Here is a 21,871-nt window from a genome sequence, read left to right on the forward strand (position 1 = left end):
ATGAAAATACATAAGCACAGAGTTATTTACTATGGCACTGTTTGCAATAGCAAAATACTGAAAATAACCTAAATACACATACATAAGACAGGGGTTAATCTGCATATAACTTATAGTTGGCCCTCTGCATTCGCGGCTCCTCTGCATCCATGAATTCAACCAATCTTGAACCGTGTAGTACTGTAGTATTTACTACTGAAAAATATGCAAGTGGACCCAGGTAGTTCAAGCCTGCGTTGGTCAAGGGTCAACTGTATTATGAATTATAATAAAGAATGAGGACGATCTCAACGAACTGACCTAGAAAGAGTTCCAGGATACACTGTTAAGTGAAAAGAGCAAAGTGGAAATGACTACATATGGTATGCCACTCTTCAATGAAAGACAGAAGAGGATATAAGAAAATACCTATGTATCTGATCATTTGTGCAAAAGAGACAGAAAAGATAAACCAGAAACTGAAGAGATTTGTTACCTACTGGTAATGGAATGGGTGGAAAAAGGGTGGGAAGAAAGTGGGAATGAGAACATGGTAGTAAGAACCCAGGAGTGACATGTCACTGAGTACACCTTTTTGAATATTTTTTACTCTTAGAATCAGTAATAAGAAAAAAAGAATTAAAAAAAATAAAAAACTGAAATGGGCATCAGTGAGAGGTGGGACAACTTCAAGTGGCCTAATATAGAGGTAACTGGAGTCTCTGAAGGAAAAGAGGACAGAAAAAATAATGGCCAAAAACTTTCCAAACCTGATGAAACTAAAAATCCAGATCCAAAAAGCTCAACAAAACCCAAGCATAGGAAATATGATCAAAATTATAGTGAGACATACCATAATCAAATTACTCAAAACCAGTAATGAAAGAGAAAATCATAAAAGCTACCAGAGGGAAAAATGACAAGTTATGTACAGATGAACAAAGATAAAGATGAAAGACTTCTCATCAGAAATAATGCAAGTGAGAAAGAGTGGAACAACATCTTTCAGGTACTGTAAGGAAAAAACTGTCAACCTAGAATTCTATACACGGCAAAAATACTTTCAAAAATGAAAGTGAGGGACTTCCTTGGTGGCACAGTGGTTAAGAATCTGCCTGCAAATGCAGGGGACACAGGTTCAACCCCTGGTCCGGCAAGATCCCACATGCCGCGGAGCAACTAAGTCCATGTGCCACAACTACTGAGCCTGCGCTCTAGAGCCCATGAGCCACAACTACTGAGGCCCAAGCGCCTAGAGCCCGTGCTCCGCGACAAGAGAAGCCACCGCAATAAGAAGCCTGCACACCGCAACGAAGAGTAGCCCCCACTCGCCACAACTAGAGAAAGCCCGCGTGCAGCAAATGAAGACTCAATGCAGCCAAAAATAAATAAATAAATAATTTTTTTAAACAATGAAAGTGAAATAAAAATTTTTTTCAGACATACAAAAGCTGGAAGAATTAATCATCAGATGATTTGCACAACAAAAAATGTTAAATGATATCTTCGGGGAGAAGGAAATCATACCAAATGGATATCTGTGTCTATACAAAGAAATGAACAGCACCAGAAATTTTAACTACGTGGGCAGATATGTAAGATTTTTTAATTATTTAAATCTTTAAAAAATATTTTTAAAGATTTTTAAAAGACAAAAAAGACAATTGACTGTTTAAACAAAAATAACCCCAATATATTGTGGGATTTATAACATAATGTAAAAGTAAAATGCACAGCAACAAAGATCAACTCCAGTTGCAAAGGTCAGGACTAGGGCCTGTCCTGGGTCAAAGTGGAACACAGCAGAACTGAGGACTGGCAGTGCAAGCCCAAAGTAAGCTCAAGTGCAAGCTCAAGATCACTCTTTTGATCCTTCCTGTTGACTAGTTTTGGGAACTAGTTTGGGAACTAGTTTTGTGCCTTTCTTTTTTTCTTCTTTCTTTCTTTTCCTTCCTTCCTTCCTTCCTCCCTCCCTCCCTCCTTCCCTCCTTCCTTTCTCTCTCTCTCTCTTTCTCTCTCTCTCTCTCTCTTCTCTTCTCTCCCTCTCCCTCTCTCTCCCTCTCTTTATTTTTGGCTGTGTCTGGTCTTAGTTGTGGCACGCGGGATGTTTGTTGAGGCATGCAGGATCTTTTGTTGCAGCGCACGGGCTCTTTGTTGTGGTGCGCAGGCTTCTCTCCAGTTGTGGCCTGCAGGTTTTCTCTTCTCTAGTTGTGGCGCACAGGCCCCAGAGCACGTGGGCTCTATAGTTTGCAGCACGTGGGCTCTAGTTGAGGCGTGCGAGCTCAGTAGTTGTGGTAAGTGGGCTTAGTTGTCCCACGGCATGTGGGATCTTAGTTCCCTGACCAGGGATCAAACCCATGTCCCCTGCATTGGAAGGTGGATTCTTTACCACTGGACCACCAGGGATGTCCCTGTGCCTTAGTTCTGGATTTACATACCTCAGTTTACTCATGGAGTGGGTCTTATCCTGAACCTAGTAACTTCACTATTGTTGTTTGCCTAGAAAGAAAGCTTGGCATTACCTAGAGGTTCAACTGACAAAGGTGTGCTATTCACATGTGGAGAATTATTCCTAGGCTTATTAACTGGTGCCCAACAGAATTCCTGGCTGACAGGGGCACCACCTCTGACAAATGAGTATCTTTCTTGTAGAGAAACTGGCACAGAAAAAAATACCTTCTTATATAGGGGTTGGCATGGGAGTTAAAAACTTCTTTACAGCATGCAACAAATCTTAAGGAAATGATAGCCAAATTCAGATTGGTAGTGCTGTATTCTGAGAAAATTTTTAATAAAAATAAAAACAATAAATAAACTAGCCAATTTCTTCTTTCTCTTTGACCCTTCCTTTACATACTTCACCCGCCTGAGATTCGGACAATTCCAGCAAGAAGGGAATTTCTGTGTCAAAATTGGCGAAGAAGTTAGTCCACTGACGTTCAAAAGCCACCAAATCCTAGAAAGAAAATGAAAAGATAATGTGGTCATTCAAGGAGGTACTTTAGAAAACCAGAATCATGAAACCGCATCTGATCTCAAAATACCAGACCATTTAAATATGTTGTTTAAAAGGTAGTAGCAAAGTACTGATTCATGTTACCACATGGATGGACCTCAAAAACATTATGCCCAATGAAAGAGGCCATGTATAAAAGACTACAGTATATGAAATACTCAGAAAAGACAAATCTACAGAGACAGAAAGTAGATTAGTGGTTTGCTTAGGGCTGAGAGTGGGAATGGAGGTTGACTGCAAGTGAGGACAAGGGAACTTTCTGGGTTGATGAAATGGTCTAAAATTCAAATTGTGGTGATGGTTGCACACATCTGTAAACTTACTAAAAATCACCAAACTGTACACTTAAAATGGGTAAATTTTATGGTATATAAATTATATTCCAATAAAGCTGTTTTTTTTTTTTTAAAAGAGCAGTAATGTCCTTTAAAAGCTGTTTTTAAAAAGGACAGTTAGCAACCCTTGTTGAAGAGGGAGTTATTTATGAGGCACCTAAAGCTATTTATGAGACACTACACCTAGTACCATAAGCTCACAGCAGTGAAGCTTTGTTCAAGGACAAATTAGTTGACTTTAGTTAGAAGTTCAGTGGGGTCAGAGGTGGCCCAGAGCACTTTCCTCCCTCATCCTCTCCTCCTAGCAGGAAAGCAAGTATGAGGAACTCTGCACCTTCCCAGCTGACTCTCCTCTACATACAGCCTGCCTCCCTCCCCCATCCCAGCTGCTTTTCAGCCTCCTCTCTGAACTCATTCCTGTTCCCAACCACTACATGTTGCTTTGTGTTCCTGGCTTTTCTTTAAGGCATCATCAGTTAACCCAAAGTATCAGCTATGACTTGCTTGATTGAGATACTCAAGTGACATCTTTGTCCTTATTTTGAAGTTGCTGTTAATTTGTACTCAAATTGGATAGTTGTCTTTACTGTCCATCTCACACTGTGTAAGTGTACATGACAAGCACCCAGCCTAGTGCCTTGCTTACAGCAGGCATCCTGTTTGCTGCACTAAAACTGGCTGTCTGGATCTATGCTCTTCCCTACTCTTCTCTTTAAGGATACACAAGTACTCATACCTATGAACTCTGTGTTAGCCATGCAATGGCCCTAGGCATAAAGCACAATGGATCTCTGCTGGGAATACTTAGTGTAAACAATATTCTCAAGTGACTTCACTATTTGCTGCCCAGAAAAATCTATATTTTGTTTATTTTATATATATATATATATATATATATATATATACACGCACATTACATTAATGTCAATATATGTCTAAAATTATTTTCAGTAATATGTAGGAGACAGTGCTGATACTGTTTTCTGAGTATGTTTTATATATAACATAGGATAAAAAATCAGGTATATGTGTGTGTACATATGTATGTATATACATGTGCATGTATATATAAGTATGTATATGTGTATACACACATATACACACACAAGGAGAGAAAAGGCGAGGGAGCAGGGAGAGAGAGAAGAGAATTTCCTAGTTTCGTCCACTGAAGAGATCTAGAAACAGTGACCAAACCAGGAGCAAGGAGCATTTCTAGCACCCAGACTGTGGTGCTGAAATGTCATTTCCCACTCAAAGAAACCATAACTTACTAGAGAAATTACCAATTCCAGGTGTGAGACAGGAAATGTACAAGATAAGCCTGGAATATCTCGTCACAGTGTATAGCAGAGAAGTTATTGAGGACTATTAAGACTGTGTTAAAAGGATGTGTGACCAACTTGAAGTGAGACCACAGCCCAAAGATGGAACAATTTAGAGCATCAGTAAAGATGATAACTGCAATGGACAGAAACATATCAAATATGTTTAAATCTATGAGTTCAAAATTAGATATATTTTAAAAAACTATTTTTTTTACTGGTTACTTTTGGAAAACGGTTGGGAACCAACCTTATTTTGAAAACTTATAAGTAAAAGCAAGAATTCAAGCATTTATCTTGCTTTTCCTACATGAACGTCACCACTGCATAAACAATATTAGCAAGCTGAATATTTCTCTTTAGAGAATATAAATGAAGAAGGAATTATAGAATTAGAATACCACCATTTTGCAATAGTGAATTAAGACTCTAATTAATGAAGTAAAGATCTGAAGATTGCATATCAATGGCTGTTCACAAAATAAAGAGAATCAATTAGATACACGTACTTCTTGGTAAGGAACACAACACCCTCTATGAAGTTATCTTCCCTCTAAAAATCAATCCTGAAACTGATTAAACCTCTAGATTCAATTACTAATAATCAGGGAATACAGAAGACAGGGAAACTGTTAAACTACATCATGGGAATGCAATCAACAAAATCCCAGTAAGGGGCTTCCCTGGTGGCACAGGGGTTAAGAATCCGCCTGCCAAGGCAGAGGACATGGATTCGAGCCCTGGTCCTGGAAGATCCCTCATGTCGTGGAGCAACTAAGCCCGTGGGCCACAACTACTGAGCCTGCGCTCTACAGCCCGCAAGCCACAGCTACTGAGCCCGTGTGCCACAATTACTGAGGCCCGTGCACCTAGAGCCAGTGCTCCGCTACAAGAGAAGCCACCGCAATGAGAAGCCCATGCACCACAACAAAGAGTAGCTCCCACTTGCTGCAACTAAAGAAAGCCTGAGCGCAGCAAAGACCCAAAGCAGCCAAAAAAAAAAAAAAATCCCAGTAAGGACAACCATATGACAATGATCTGGCTTCTTCAACAGACAGTTAGCGAGGGATGGGTGGGAACAAAGAGAAGGAGGGGGAATCCATACATGAGAAGAAACCTAAGACACACACAAGCAGGCAAAGCTAAACTATGATTAGATTCAGAAAGACTTGTGCTGGAAACTTTGTTTTGCCTCTTACTGGCTGTGTGACCTTGGGCAAGGGAGCTAACCTCTCTGAGCCGCAAATGCCTTATGTGCATAATGGCGGGGGCTATTATTTACCTTACAGAGATATTATAGGAATTAAATGAAATAACCTGTAGAAAGTGCTTATTACCAGGCCTTACACACTAGATGTCTGCAGTACTTGTCAATTTCTCTGCTTCTACTGTCGGCTAGCTGGAGTTGGCTAAGAACATCTGAGCCTCCACCTTGATTTCCTGGCATTTGTCTGCTCTATCTCTCAGACACCCATAATGCATATCACTGGCCTCAGGTAAGTCACATCTGAGGCTATGCACCCCAGTGTGGGTCTGTGCTTTCCTTGCTTGGCTCTGTCCAATCCCTTGGGCTATACCAGAATGCTTCACTTTGTGAGGCTTAGGAAAACAAAAAGAACCAATATAGCTATTAGTACAGAATACACTTTATTCTGTTTTCCAATTCTATTTAGAAACAAACTCAGAAGTTTGTTTCTATTTTAATGGCCTACATGGTGACACTCACCTTGGTTTGGGTCTATGATAAGAAGTAGAGTTATACAGTTGAGCAGTCACCATTTTCTGGCTATCTTCTACGTGAAAAACACTGCGTGCTTTGGGGGATACACAGAAAAGATAGGCATTTTGCTCCCCAAAAAGTTCCCTGATGGAGGTGGATATGTCAGTACTAACTACACAATAAGGTGGAATGAATCATTAAATACTGCCTTCAGCTCCATGCTATGACCAAGAGTGACAAATCCTAACCACTAGACCATCAGGAATCCATGCTATGACTGAAATGGAAGATTTCACGTGTGTGTGTGTGTGTGTGTGTGTGTGTGTGTGTGTGTGTGTATTTAAATCTTCCTAATATCCTCATGTACTTCTCTATGCCCACTTTATAGATGAGGAGACTGAGGTACTAAATGGTAAAGTGACCTGAGGATGCGATACTAACAACTAGCAAAAGTGAAAATATATCTAGGTAAGAGATACCCAGAGCCTGTGTGGTTTCCACCAGACACACTATTCTTCAATTTTTCCCCAGCACAAACAGTGCATTTGTGGAAATGGATACTGTGTATGGAGGTAGAATCGGTTCGTTGGATCTGATGATGAAGAAGGGAAAGTCTATCTGCTCAGACTCCTGAAGGCCGAATCCAGAAGACAGGCCCAGATGGATATCAAGATCAGATAAGCAGCAGAAGTCTGCAAACCCCAAGAAACATGCCAGTGTGCCTTGGCCTTTGGCCACCAGGGAAGGATCCTGAACTTCAGACAGAACTCTTGCCCCTAGGCTGGCATCCAGCAGTGTCTGATCTCAGGTGACTCAAAGGGGGAAAAGAAGCTTAATTTCAATATTTAAAAGTACTTTTAAGAATTACACGAGGTAGGACTTCCCTGGTGGTGCAGTGGTTAAGAATCTGCCTGCCAATGCAGGGGACACAGGTTCAAGCCCTGGTCCGGGAAGATCCCACATGCTGCGGAGCAGCTAAGCCCATGTGCCACAACTACTGAGCCTGCGCTCTAGAGCCCATGCGCCACAACTACTGAGCCCACGTGCCACAACTATTGAAGCCCATGCACCTAGAGCCTGTGCTTCACAACAAGAGAAGCCACTGCAATGAGAAGCCTGTGCACCACAATGAAGAGCTCCCACTCACTGCAACTAGAGAAAGCCCATGCACAGCAATGAAGACCCAATGCAGGGAGGGAGGGAGGGAGGAAGAAAAAGATTTAAAAGAAAAGAATTACATGATGTAATAAATATAAGAAAATGAAAATACGTAAAATAATAACAACAACCAGTGAGACTACCATCTGAAGTTTCTAAGACACAGAACACAAATTATTTTACAAAGATGGAAATATACTCTGCTTTTTTACTTTTCTCACCAAACATATTTTGAACATCTTTCTAAATCAAATCTCAGAGCAGTCTGCACTTTCTCTTTGCAGGATCTGACCAAGAAGCATGGAGCTGTAGGCTCCCTGGCCATCACAGAGCTGCCAGCAGTGATTGACCAGTAAAAATTAAGGCCTAGATGCTAATTCTGACTATAAGATTACCAGTCTTAGCAAAGAGAAAATACATGTGAACAGAAAATGCATTTGGATATTGAAGAGAAAAAGAGTTTTTAAAGAGAACTTTGGAGGCTATGAAGCAGCTAAGCAAGAGAAGAGAGAAGAAAAAAAAGTAGATTTTAAGAAGTAATATGGGTATAGATTGGCTTCCTTTTTAATAATTTTTTATAGGCACAAGTAATGATCTGAATTGCATTTTAACTTCTTTTGGTTGTTGGATTTGAATTTTATTAATACTTGTAGACTCACCACAGAGATCCCTGCACAAATTTATAGTCATTTTCATACATATTTATTTTATCCTACTTAGGGTTTACTGAGCTTCTTGATCTGTGGATTGATGTATTTCATCAATTTGGAAAGTTCTCAGACATTATCAACTTAAATTTCCAGCCCCATTTTCTCTCTACTCTCCCTTCTGGGACTCCAATGATCTACTATGCTAGATCATTTGACACTGTTGGGCAGACACTGGATGCTCTGTTCCACCCCTTTTGCTCTTTTTCTCTCTGTCCTTCAGTTTGGAAACTTTCTATTGACTTACCTTCAAGTTCACTGAACTTTTCTTCATTCATGTCTAATCTGATAAATTAGACAATCTAATAAATCCTCCATTTCTATACCATATATTTTTCATTTCTAGCATTTCCATTTGGTTCTTTTTATAGTTTTCAGGTCTCTGCTAAAATTCCTCAACTCTTCACACATGTTGTCCCATTTTGTTCCAGATTCTTTAGCACTTTTATCAGTTATTTAAACAGATCAAATTTTCTTGTTTCTTCCGGTCTTATAATTTTAAAAATATCATATGCCAGACATTTTGTATAAAAGACCAGCAAAAACAGTGGTAAATAGTACCATTTACCTCTAGGAAAGGGCCACTAGATCCCTTTCTTTTGTTAGGCCACTAAAGCAGGGATCTAAGTCAATTTGATCTATAATTGATCAGGGTCTGTGTTTTGTAGCATTTGTAGTTTGGTTTACTTCATCACTAAATTCAAGTATTTTGAGGGTGGGGTGTGAACTTTGATAAAGATTTTGCTCAGAGCACTGGGACAAGATTCTGGAAATCTCTTTGCATTTTATAGCTGAGCCACCAGCTTGCAGAATCATGGACAATCTCTCCCTGCTTTACAAGCTGGCTACCACTTTTCTGGGTGGCTAAGGAGTTCTCTTTGCTCTGTAGTCCCCTTGGCTCTGTCTGTGTAGAGAGATCCTTGCCTTGCTGCCTTGCACCCAGCCTTAAGAGGGCAGCTGCTTATACTCTGTAAAGACCTGGAATGCCTCCAAATGACTGCTCTCAGCTCTCCTGCGCTAATCCAGGTTATAGTTGAGTGTCAAGTACCTCAGGGGGGATGGTTCTCAGCGCTCCAGCCTGGCGCCTAGTCTTTGGTGGATTACCCCGAGCACTTGTGAAGACCTATGGTTTAGAGTTGAGGGGTAGGTGCTGACTCACTCACATACAGCCATTAAAAGCTCTTTAAAAGGTCAACTGATTTTTACTTATCCCTGTCTGTGATAGATTTCTCTTCCTCCTGCTGCTCCATTGGAAATGAGAACAGTGTCCTATGAAGGGCCCTACGTTTTTAGAAACAGAGTTCTTTGAGGTTTCCTTGCATCTTCAGCTCTCTAATGATTTTACACTATTATTTTGTTGCATATTCAGATTGTTTTGGTTATTAGGGTGAGAATAATGGTCTCTTTTGACTTTCTATATCCCTAACTGGGAGTGGAAAACCATGGTCATTTTTATTTCTTATTTTGTGAACAGCCAATTCCAGTTGTCTCCCAGTTCCCCACTGCTGTATTTTTCTTACCAATTTGTAAGAGCTCTCCATAGTGTAGTGGGTATAAATGTACTCAATCATATTTTGGTATAAGAAATATCACCTTACTTTATTCTTTCTAAATAAAATTAAATCTGGCCCTGAGTCCTCCTCACTCTTCCTGCTAGATGGGGAGTCCACTATCAGACATTAAAAGGGCTTCCTTTCTACTTCTTCATGGTACCACCTAAGAATACCAAGCTCACTGGAAGTCAGAAAACCAGGAAATGGCCTGGTCTACAGCCCATGATGACTACCACTGTTGCTTCTTCAGTTGCATGATGTCACTGCTGTTCTAGGTGTAATTAAAGATGCTCTCTTGAGTGGTCCCATTCCACTGACTCCAGAGATGCTTGCGATGTTCTCAAAACTACAATGCTATGTCTAGCTTCCATGTGTGACCTGAAGCGTCCTCACATTCAGGGCACTGCATGCAAGTGGGGCATGGGTCCCAGATACTGTGCAGAAACTCCTAAACTACTTATCTCTTTTATTTGTCTGTAGTTAAATTTTATTTAACATTCTTACACTCTTTTTTCCTTTTTTTTTTTTTTTTGTGGCCATGCCACGCAGCTTGCGGGATCTTAGTTCCCCGACCAGGGATTGAACCCGGGCCCCTGGCAGTGGAAGCACAGAGTCCTAGCCACTAGACCGCCAGGGAATTACCATCATTCTTACACTCTTACTGTTGTAATTTTTGCATTTTCACTTTTTCCCATAATTAGGCAAGCCATGGATTGATGATGATGATTAGGTCTTTTTAAAGAACAAAAAGTTCAGGTTTTAATTTTCTTTTATATTCCTATTTTATTAGAAATGTTTAACGGAATGGATGTTCAATTTCATCAAATGCCTTTTCGGCATCTATGGAGTTATCATAAATGGTTCTAAGGAGAAAAATCAGTAGTGATTACATTAATAGATTTCCTGATATTAAATTAAATACTAAGCCCTTAATAAACTCTGCTTTATCACAGAATGTTCTTTTAATATGATACTGTTTGCTACCATTTTACTTAAAGTATAGGCATTAATATTCATGAGACTGATGTGCAGTCTTCATTTTTTGAATTAGTTTTGTTGGGTCTTGATTTCACAGCTCATTTCATTAAAAGGCTACATACAAGCTGTTCTTTTTCCATGCATATCCATCCATGACCCCTGAGAGACCCTACTGGGCTGTTTAAACAAAGTACTTATACCTTAGTTTTGCTTGTTGCTCCTCATTGCAAATTGCTTTGCCCACTGTGAATTTTTTCTTCAAAGTTCAGATGAAAAATTAATGCCTGACCCTTTAATCCAGGAGTTAGTAAATTATAGCCTGCCGGCAGGCCATATATTTTTATAAATAAAGTTTCCTTGGAACACAGACACACTCGTTCGTTAAAGCATTGTCTATAATGGCATTGCTGAGTAGTTTGAACAGAGACACAGGGCCCACAAGGCCTAAAATGTTACTGTCTACCCCTTTACAGAAAAACGTTGCCAACCCCTGTCTAATCCTTGATTCCTTTAAGGCATACACCAACTTTTTAATCTTTTCATGCCAGAGAAAGAGTGCAAAAAGACACCCTCTTTACTGTTTTTCTAAAGTCCAGCCCAACGGAAAGAATGTCTTTAGGTGAAAACCTAAATCTTGGACCAGGCAGGCAGCCTTGGTCTCATCTCAGGTGAGGTTTCCTCAGAGTGGAAGAGGTAGTGTCTCTTCCAGGTCCCCTTCCACTCCCCAAGAAGTTCAAGATAATAATTGGGGAAGAAACTGCTCAATTCTTTGACTAAAGCAAACTAAAATATATCCTGCATTTCTACAAGTTAAATACCAGTAGTGGATAATTGAGCTGATTCTAATATTTATAAGTTAAATACAGTGTGGCTCCTTACTTCTGAAAGCAAACTCTCCAGAGACATAGGATCCATCTTGCTGTAGACATTCCATAGATTCAAACTCACATCCTGCAACTGCAACACAAGGGGAAAAACATTGAAATAACTGAGTCAGTATCATTAGGACGATCAGGATTATTTCCTGACATTTAGAAATGACTATCTTGGTGAAAACTCAGTGATTAGAATAATAAATAAAAATTTTATATTATATTAGAACCTATACATATTAATAAATGTGTCCCATTCAAGGAAACTATCTGTTCAGAGACTTTGGTATATCTTTTGAATATCTTCAATGATGGGCATATATACATTTATATACATATACACACAAAAATATTTTGTCTTTGTTTAGAATAAAATTTTAATTAAAATAATACATTCCTATAGTTTTAAAAAATCAAATACTAGTCCTAAAGGCTTGTAATAAAAAAATTTTAATCCCTACTCCAACCTTTCACAAACCTCCACTAGTGTTAATCCTCAGAGACAACCACTTTGAAGTCTTTTAACATTTTCTTTTTGGTAATTACCTCCATATTTTGATATAAGCTTCTATCACTATTTCTTGATGTATCAATTTAGAAATTAAATACTGACTTATGGCAAAGATGTAGCTCTGCTACGCTTATCCCCATTCTCATACGTTTTCTCACATATACACCTTAACATTATCTAATATCATAATATGACTTTTTTGGTTATACCAGTAGTTATTGTTTATAATATTAAGAATATATATATATATATATATATAATATAAAATTTACTGCAGGCCAAGTGCATACCATACTCATATTTGCTTTCTTAAACAAATTTTGTTTTTCCAAGAGCTACCAACAGCTTCATTCTTTTCACTTGTGTAATTAAAAAAATCAATCCTAAAATTTTTTCTACCTTTCCCACTTAATTTGCTAGTATGCTTACACTAGGGTTTCTCAATAGCAACACTACTGTCATTTTGGGCCAGTTATTCCTTTGTTGTGAGGGACTGCCCTGTGCATTGCCTCGTGCAAAATCCCTGGCCTCTACTCACTAGATGCCTACAACCCACCCCCCAGCCCCGGTCCAGGCAAATCAAAAGCATGTCCAAATATTGCCAAGTGACTTGTGGGGAGGGTGAGGATGGGACAGCAAAATCACCCCAATTGAGAACCACTGGCTTAAAGGTATCAGATAATCTATCATTTCTTTTACTTCTTGCTTCATTTTGGGATGCCTGTTATGTAAGCTTGCTGTGCAACTGCAACTTTCACTATGAGACTTCTCTTTGCTATCATCCTGGTGCTCTCACGTGCTGGATCTGATTTCATGGCTTAATTTGTCTCCTGTTCCTTGGTTAACTTGTTTGCTGGAGAACATCCTCCAACAGCTTTCTAAGAAAAGATTAATGGGAGGAAATTGTTTTTAGTTTTAAAATGTCTTTATTCTGTCCTTACGACTAATTTGGCAATCACTGATGCTCTTTCTATTCTTCTGTATTCTTTAGTCTCTCTGTGCTTCATCTTGGATAGTTTCTACTGCTATGGCTTCAAATTCACTAATCTTTTCTTTGGCAGAGTCTAATTTAATGTTACTGCCATCCAGTGTATTTTTTCATCTTAGATATTGCAATTTTCGCTTCTAGAAGTTCAATCTGAGTCTTTTATATTTTCTGTTTCTGTTCAACACGTTCAGTCTTTCCTCTAGCTTCCTGAACATATGGAACAGTGAGAATAACTGTTTTAATGTCCTTGTCTGCTAATTCTAACATTTCTGTCAATTTTAGGTCAATTTTGATGAACTGATTACCTTACTATCAGTCATGTATTCCCACTTCTTTGTAAACTGATAATCTTTGGATGCCAGACACTGTGAATTTTACCTTGTTGGGTGCTAGATATTTTTGTATTCCTATAAATATTCTTGTGATTTGTTCTGGAATGCAGTTACTTGGAAACAGTTTGATCCTTTCAGTTCTTGCTTTTATAAATTGTTAGGAGGGTCCAGAGCAGTGCTCAGACAAGGGCTGATAATTCCCCACAGGAGACAAAACCCTCCTGAGGACTCTATCCAATGCCCCCTGTGAATTATGCATTTTTCGAGTCAAACTGGTGGGAACAGGTACTATTCCCAGCTCTGAGCATGCATCAGGCACTGTTCTGGAATACTTTCAGATATTTTTTTCTTCCTCCACTTTCAGTAGTTACATCACACATGAACACATAGATCAATAGTCTGTTGAATACTTGGGATGTGGGGGTGGGGAGAAAGAGGAATCTTGGCAGATCTTGGGAGTTCTGTTTTGGAGCAAATATTTCCTCTTTAGTACTCCAGCCATCTTGCTCTCACCAGACTCTCAGCTCCATCTACTCAGCTCAGGAAGTGCATTGGGATCTACCTGGGTACCCCCTTCCTGTGCCATGGCCTGGAAATTTTCTCAAAGTACAGCTGACCCTTGAATGAGGGGGTTTGGGGAACTGACCCTCTGTGCAGTCGAAAATCCATGGATTCAACCAACTGTGGATCGTGTAGTATTATATAGTATTTACTACTGAAAAAAATCTGCATATAAGTGGACCTATGCAGTTCAAACTCCTGTTGTTTAAGGGTCAACTGTAGTAAGCTAGGACATTCATGGGGCTCACCTTGTTTATTTCTCTCTCTCAAGGGAATCACTATTCCTCATTGCCTGATGTCTAGTGTCTTGAAAACCATTGCCTCACATGTTTTGTTTAATGTTTGTTTGTTTGTTTTGGTTGGGGAAGGAGAGAAATCAAGTTTCTGTTGTCTTATTGCATAAGACTTATTTTTTCTGCTTTTTATTATATTCTTTAATCATCAGTGTTCAAAAAAGGCATAGATAGATTTAAGGTTTTTCTACTCTCATTGAGGCTTGCTAAAAGCTTTTCTTTTTATCACTGGAAATGTTTACTTTTTTTTTTTTTAATTTCCTCCCTTCTGATATCTCTGCTCTATTTTTTTTTTTTTAAATTCACGATCTTTTTATTTATTTATTTATTTATGGCTGTGTTGGGTCTTCGTTTCTGTGCGAGGGGCTTTCTCTAGTTGCGGCAAGTGGGGACCACTCTTCATCGCGGTGCGCGGGCCTCTCACCATCGCGGCCTCTCTTGTTGTGGAGCACAGGCTCCAGACGCACAGGCTCAGTAATTGTGGCTCACGGGCCCAGTTGCTCCGTGGCATGTGGGATCTTCCCAGACCAGGGCTCGAACCCGTGTCCCCTGCATTGGCAGGCAGATTCTCAACCACTGCGCCACCAGGGAAGCCCTCTGCTCTATTTTTCTAGAACTCCTACTTAATGGCTATCAAACCTCATGGATAAGTTCTCTATGACTTTTAAGTTTTTTCTCGTATTTTCTACCTCTTTTATTTCTAAACTTTTATATTTTGAGATTTTCCTAACTTTACCTCCCAACTTCTCTGTTAATTTTATCAATTATCATTTTCCAGAGCTCATATTTTCCTTATATTCATTTATCACAAAATAACACTTATTCTAATAAGTCACCAAATCTTACATTTCTCCGGGCATCCTAAGGAGAGTTTTGTATCTTAACTTTTCCTCTATATCATAAATCATCTTTGGCCTTAATCAATCAGAGTTTTAAAAGAATCTTGATCTTTTTCTTTCGAATTACAGGTATTTAATCAAACGTGTGGTGAACTTTCACTGCCTGTTTATATTTTCAAATGAAAAGGCTGATTGGAAGCTTTCTGCTCTCAGCAGAGCTTGTCAACTACCAGGAAGTTTTATAGGGAGAGTAGACAGGCAGGAGGCAGTTATTATAGGATCTCTACTCCCTCATATTCTAAGTGTGAAAGTGTAGATAGAGAGCTTTACCCTCAGCCATCAAAAGCTACACTACCCAATGAGTTCTCTTTGTTTTTTCAGTTTCTATAGAGAAACCCCACCCATCCACTCACCTTGTTCCTTGTTTTTCCTAGTTGGTGGCAGTTGGTAAATTTCTGGTTGTTTATCACTCGGGAGGTGGGGAGGACGACACAGACTACTACATAACCTTCAATTAATTCATTTTTTGATATCACCAATTTCCATTCTCTATCCTCCATTTTATCACCTTCTTCCTCACTGACTTAACCTATTTGGCTCCTTCCTCTGTACTGTGGAACAGGTTTACAAGTGTGTCAACTGATTAGATTTTTGAGGTACTGAATTTGATTTCTATTTTTAAAATTTATTTATTTATATTGAAGTATAGTTGACGTGCAAAATCATGTAAGTTACAAGTGTACAATATAGTGATTCACAATTTTTAAAGCTTATACTGCATTTACAGTTATTATAAAATATTGGCTATATTCCCTGTGCTGTACAATATATCCTTGTAGCTTATTTTATACATAATAGTTTGTACCTCTTATTCCCCTACCCCTAATATTGCTCCTCCCCACTGGTAACAACTAGTTAGTTCTTTATATCTGTGAGTCTATTTCTTTTTCATTTTATTCACTAGTTTGTTGTATTTTTTAGATTCCACATAAAATGATATCATATTTGTCTTTCTCTGACTTATTTCACTTAGCATAATACCATCCAAATCCATCCATGCTGTTGCAAATGGCAAGTTTTCATTCTTTTTTTATGGCTGAGCAGTATTCCATTGTATATATTATATACACCATATCTTCTTTATCCATTCATCTACTGATGGACACTTAGGTTGCTTCCATATATTGACAACTGTAAATAATGTTGCTGTGAACACTGGGGTGCATGTATCTTTTTGAGTTAGAGTTTTGGGGGTTTTTTTCGAATGTATACCCAGGAGTGGAATTGCTGGGATATAAGATAGTTATATTTTTAGTTTTTTGAGGAACCTCCATACTGTTTTCCACAGTGGCTCTACCAATTTACATTTCCACCAACGGTGTATGATGGGTTCCCTTTTCTCCACATCCTCACCAACATTTATTTGTGTTCTTTTCGATGACAGTCATTCTGACAAATGTGAGGTGATATCTCATTGTGGTTTTGAGTTGCATTTCCCTGATGATAGCGATGTTGAGCATCTTTTCACATGCCTGTTGGCCATCTGTATGTCTTCTTTGGAGAAATGTCTGTTTAGGACTTCTGCCCATTTTTTGATTGGGTTGTTTGTTTTTTGGATGTGGAGTTGTATGAGCTTTTTATATATTCTGGATATTCTTATCAGTTGTATCATTTGCAAATATCTTCTCCCATTCACTAGGTTTTCATTTTGTTGATGGTTTCCTTTGCTGTGCAAAAGCTTTTAAGTTTAATTAGGTCTGACTTGTTTATTTTTAATTTATTTTATTTGCTGTTACTTCCTTTGCATTAGGAGGCAGATCCAAAAAACTATTGCTACAATTTATGTCAGAGTGTTCTGCCTAGGTTTTCCTCTAGGGGTTTTATGGTTTCCAACCTTACACTTAGGTCTTTAATCCACTTTGAGTTTATTTTTGTATATGGTGTTAGACAATGTTCTAATTTCATTATTTTACATGTAGCTGTCTAGTTTTCCCAGCACCACTTATTGGAGACTGTCTTCTTTCCATTGTATATTCTTGCCTCTTTTGATGTAGATTAATTGCCCATAAGTGCATGGGTTTACTGCTGGGCTCTCTATTCTGTTCCATTGATCTATGTGTCTGTGTTCCAGTACCATACTGCTGTTATTACTGCAGCTTTGTAGTACAGTCTGAAGTCAGGGACTGTGATTCCTCCAGCTCTGTTCTTCTTTCTCAAGACTGTTTTGGCTCTTTGGGGTCTACTGTGTTTCCATACAAATTTTAAAATTATTTGCTCTAGTTCCGTGAAAAATGCCATTGGTATTTTGATAGGGATTGAACCGAATCTGTAGATTGCCTAGGGTAGTATGGTCATTTAAACAATATTACTTCTTCCAATCCAAGACCACGGTATATATCTTTCCATTTGGGTCATCTTTAATTTCTTTCATCAGTGTCGTACAGTTTTCTGAGAATAGGTCTTTTACCTCTTTAGGTAGATTTACTCCTAGGTATTTTATTCTTTTTGATGCAATGGTAGATGGGATTGTTTCCTTAATTTCTCTTTGTGATAGTTCATTGTTAGTGTACAGAAATGCAACAGATTTCTGTATATTAATTTTGTAACCTGCAACTTCACCAAATTCATTGATGAGCTCTAGCAGTTTTCTGGTAGTGTCTTTAGGATTTTCTATGTATAGTATTATGTCATCCGCAAACAGTGAAAGCTTTACTTCTTCCTTTCCAATTTGGATTCCTTTTTTGTCATAAATGGCCTTTATTATGTTGAGGTATGCTCCCTCTATGCCCACTTTTTGGAGGGTTTTTAATCATAAACGGATATTGAATTTTGCCTTTTCTGCATCTGTTGAGATGATCATATGGTTTTTAGTCTTCAACTTGTTAATGTGATGTATCACACTGATTGATTTGCAGATACTGAAAATTTCCATTGATAGATCCCACTTGATCATGATGTATGATCCTTTTAATGTGCTGTTGGATTCAGTTGATGATTTTGTTGACGATTTTTGCATCTATGTTCATCAGTGATACTGGCCTGTTATTTTCTTTTTTTATGATATCTTAGTCTGGTTTTGGTATCAGGTGATGTTGGCCTCATAGAATGATTTTGGAAGTGTTCCTTCTCTGCAATTTTCTGGAAGAGTTTCAGAAGGACAGGTGTTAATTCTTCTCTAAATGTTTGGTAGAACCCACCTGAAAAGCCATCTGGTCCTGGACTATTGTTTTCTGGGAGTGTTTTTGTTTTGTTTTGTTTTTTGTTTGTTTTTGATTCAATTTTAGTAGTGGTAATTGGTCTGTTCATATTTTTTATTTCTTCCTGGTTCAGTCTTGGGAGATTGTACCTTTTTAAGAATTGGTCCATTTCTTCCAGTTTGTCCATTTTATTGATGTATAGTTGCTCGTAGTGGTCTCTTATGATCCTTTGTATTCCTGTGGTGTTGGCTGTAACTTCTTCTTTTTCATTTCTGGTATTATTGATTTGGGCCCTCTCCCTTTTTTCTTGATGAGTCTGGCTAAAGACTCATCAATTTTATCTTTTCAAAGAACCAGCTTTTAGTTTCATCTATCTTTTCTATTTTTTAAAAAATCTCTATTTCATTTATTTCTGCCATCTTTATGACTTTTTTCCTTCCACTAACGTTGGGTTTTGTTTGTTCTTCTTTCTCTAGCTCCTTTAGGTGTAAGGTTAGGTTGTTTATTTGAGATTTTTCTTGTTTCCTGAGGTAAGCTTGTATCGCTACAAACTTCCCCCTTAGAACTGCTTTTGCTGTGTCCCATAGGTTTTGGATCATCATGTTTTCATTTTCATTTGTCTCTAGGTAATTTTTTATTTCCTTTTTGATTTCTTCAGTGATCCATTCATTGTTTAGTAGCATATTGCTAACGCTCCATGTGTTTTGTGGTTTTTGCAGTTTTTTTCCTTGTAGTTGGTTTCTAGTCAGTGTTGTGGTTGGAAAAGATGCTTGATATGATTTCAATTTTCTTAAATTTACCAAGGCTTGTTTTGTGGCCTAGTATGTGACCTATCCCGGAGAATGTTCCATGGGCACTTGAAAAGAATGTGTATTCTGCTGCTTTTGGATGGAATGCTCTATATCAATTAAGTCTATTTGGTCTAATGTGTCATTTAAGGCCAGTGCTGCCTTATTGATTTTCTGTCTGGATGATCTGTCCATTGATGTAAGCGGGGTGTTAAAGTCCTCTGCTATTATTGTGTTACTGTTGATTTCTCCCTTTATGTCCATTAATATTTGCTTTATTTAGGTGCTCCTATGTTGGGTGCGTATATAATTGTTATATCTTCTCCTTGGATTGATTCCTTGATTATTATGTAGTGTCCTTCTTCGTCTCTTATAACAGCCTTTATTTTAGGGTCTATTTTGTCTGATATAAGTATTGCTACCCTGGCTTTCTGTTAATTTCCATTTGCATGGAATACCTTTATCCATCCCCTCACTTTCAGTCTGTGTGTGTCTTTAGACCTGAAGTGAAGCCTCTTGTAGGCAGCATATATAAAGGTCTTGTTTTTGTATCCATTCAGCTACTCTGTGTCTTCTGATTGGAGCAGTCAGTCCATTTACATTTAAGGTAATTACTGATATGTATTTTCTTATTGCCATTTTGTTAATTGTTTTGGGATTGCATTTGTAGGTCTTTTTTCCCCTTTTTCTTCTTTTGTTCTCTTGTGACTTGGTGACTATCTTTAGTGTTATGTTTGGATTTTTCTCTTTTGTGTATATGCATTACAGACTTTTAGTTTGTGGTTACCATGAGGTTTTTATATAGCAATCTATTTACATACTTGATTGTTTTAAGTTGTTGATCTCTTTAATTTCAAATGCATTTTAACAATCCCACAGTTTGTACTCTCCTCCCCTCACTATGACTGTTTTTGGTATCTGTTGGGAAAATTAATAAAGTAGTCTTGTTCAGGCTTCAGATGCAGAAGCAGGCCTCTGACTGACCCGTGACCCAGCCTGGACTGCACGCTTGCTTGCACACCTAACAATTGCTGCTAGCAAGGCAAGTAGCACTCACAATAAGAAAGGGAGGGCTTCCCTGGTGGCGCAGTGGTTGAGAATCTGCCTGCCAATGCAGGGGACACGGGTTTGAGCCCTGGTGTGGGAAGGTCCCACATGCCGCGGAACAACTGGGCCCGTAAGCCACAACTACTGAGCCTGCGCGTCTGGAGCCTGTGCTCCGCAACAAGAGGTCGTGACAGTGAGAGGCCCGTGCACCGCGATGAAGAGTGGCCCCCGCTTGCCGCAACTAAAGAAAGCCCTTGCACAGAAACGAAGATCCAACACACCCAAAAATAAATAAATAAATAAATTTAAAGTACGTGCCGAAAAAACCAAGAATTAAAAAAAAAAAAAAAAAAAAAGGGGCTTCCCTGGTGGCGCAGTGGTTGAGAATCTGCCTGCCAATGCAGGGGACACGGGTTTGAGCCCTGGTCTGGGAAGATCCCACATGCCGCGGAGCAACTGGGCCCGTGAGCCACAATTACTGAGCCTGCGCGTCTGGAGCCTGTGCTCCGCAACAAGAGAGGCCGCGTTAGTGAGAGGCCTGCGCACCGCGATGAAGAGTGGCCCCCGCTTGCCACAACTAGAGAAAGCCCTCGCATAGAAACGAAGACCCAACACAGACATAAATAAATAAATAAATTTAAAAAAAAAAAAAAAAAAAAAAAAAAAAGAAAGGGAGTGGGTCTTGGAATTTCTTGAGCCCTGGGACCTGGCCAGTCCCCTGGGGTCTGGAAAATCTTGTGACCCACGTGGTGAAACAAACAGCATTGCTAAAGTAAATCCAGAGCTGCATTTTGGCACGCAAACTGATATCAGTTTGTGGCCTGGAATTACAAATGGAAGCCCCTGGAACTCTGATCTGAAGTCTCACCCATGGGATGGATGCACCGCCCGGGACCTTTCCCAACTGGGGCTCCAGACTGCTGTTACTCAGGACTTCCCAACTGCTGTTTGGATCTGGAAGTAGGTGTCGGCCCAATTCTGTGATGTATATATACCGTGTTATGTTTCTCTAATATTCTTATTCCTTTCCTTCTAATGATTGTATATTAAAATTAAGCTAAGTCATCTTTCATTAAAGGATTAAAGCTGTTTATTTGTGTGAAACAAGTGGTTATTTTGCCAGCGAATCCAACAAACCTTAAAACCGAAAGCAGGCTTTCGGCAAAACAACATCACATTTTACATCTAATTCTTCTGTGTATCCCTTAAGTGTTTATTGTGTATATTTGTGGATATTGTGGATTTTACTACTTTTGTCTTTTCAGCTTTCTACTAGGTTTGTGCATGGATGATTTCCTATCTTTACTGTATGTTTTCCTTTACTGATGAGCTTTTTCATTTCATAATTTTCATGCTTCTAGTTGTGGTCTTTTCTTTTTCACCTAGAGAAGATCTTTAACATTGGTTGTAAAGCTGGTTTGGTGGTGAACTCTTTTAGCTTTTGCTTGTCTATAAAGCGTTTGCTCTCACCAACAAATATGCATGAGAGCCTTACTGAGTAGTGTATTTGTGCTTGTAGGTTTTTCCCTTTTGTCACTTTAAATTTATCATGGCACTCCCTTCTGGCCTGCAGAGTTTCTGCTGAAAAATCAGCTCACAGCTTTATGGGAGTTCCCTTGTATGTTATTTGTTCCTTTTGTCTTGCCACTTTTAATATTCTCTCTTTAATTTCTGC

General features: G+C 38.8%; 1 protein-coding gene across 2 annotated transcripts in view; it reads right to left on the minus strand.

Moving 5' to 3' along the window:
* Positions 1-21,871, minus strand: part of DNAAF9 (dynein axonemal assembly factor 9) — a 148,483-nt gene that overhangs the window by 88,074 nt on the left and 38,538 nt on the right. For both annotated transcript variants that reach the window (XM_059898974.1, XM_059898973.1), the window contains exons 7-8: positions 11,648-11,725; positions 2,837-2,935 (exon numbers count right to left, since the gene is read on the minus strand). In XM_059898974.1, the coding sequence (XP_059754957.1) occupies positions 2,837-2,935; positions 11,648-11,725 (177 nt within the window). The remainder of the gene's footprint in view (positions 1-2,836; positions 2,936-11,647; positions 11,726-21,871) is intronic.

This window comes from Balaenoptera ricei, chromosome 15 (assembly GCF_028023285.1).
Source record: "Balaenoptera ricei isolate mBalRic1 chromosome 15, mBalRic1.hap2, whole genome shotgun sequence".
NCBI classification, from domain to species: Eukaryota; Metazoa; Chordata; class Mammalia; order Artiodactyla; family Balaenopteridae; genus Balaenoptera; species Balaenoptera ricei.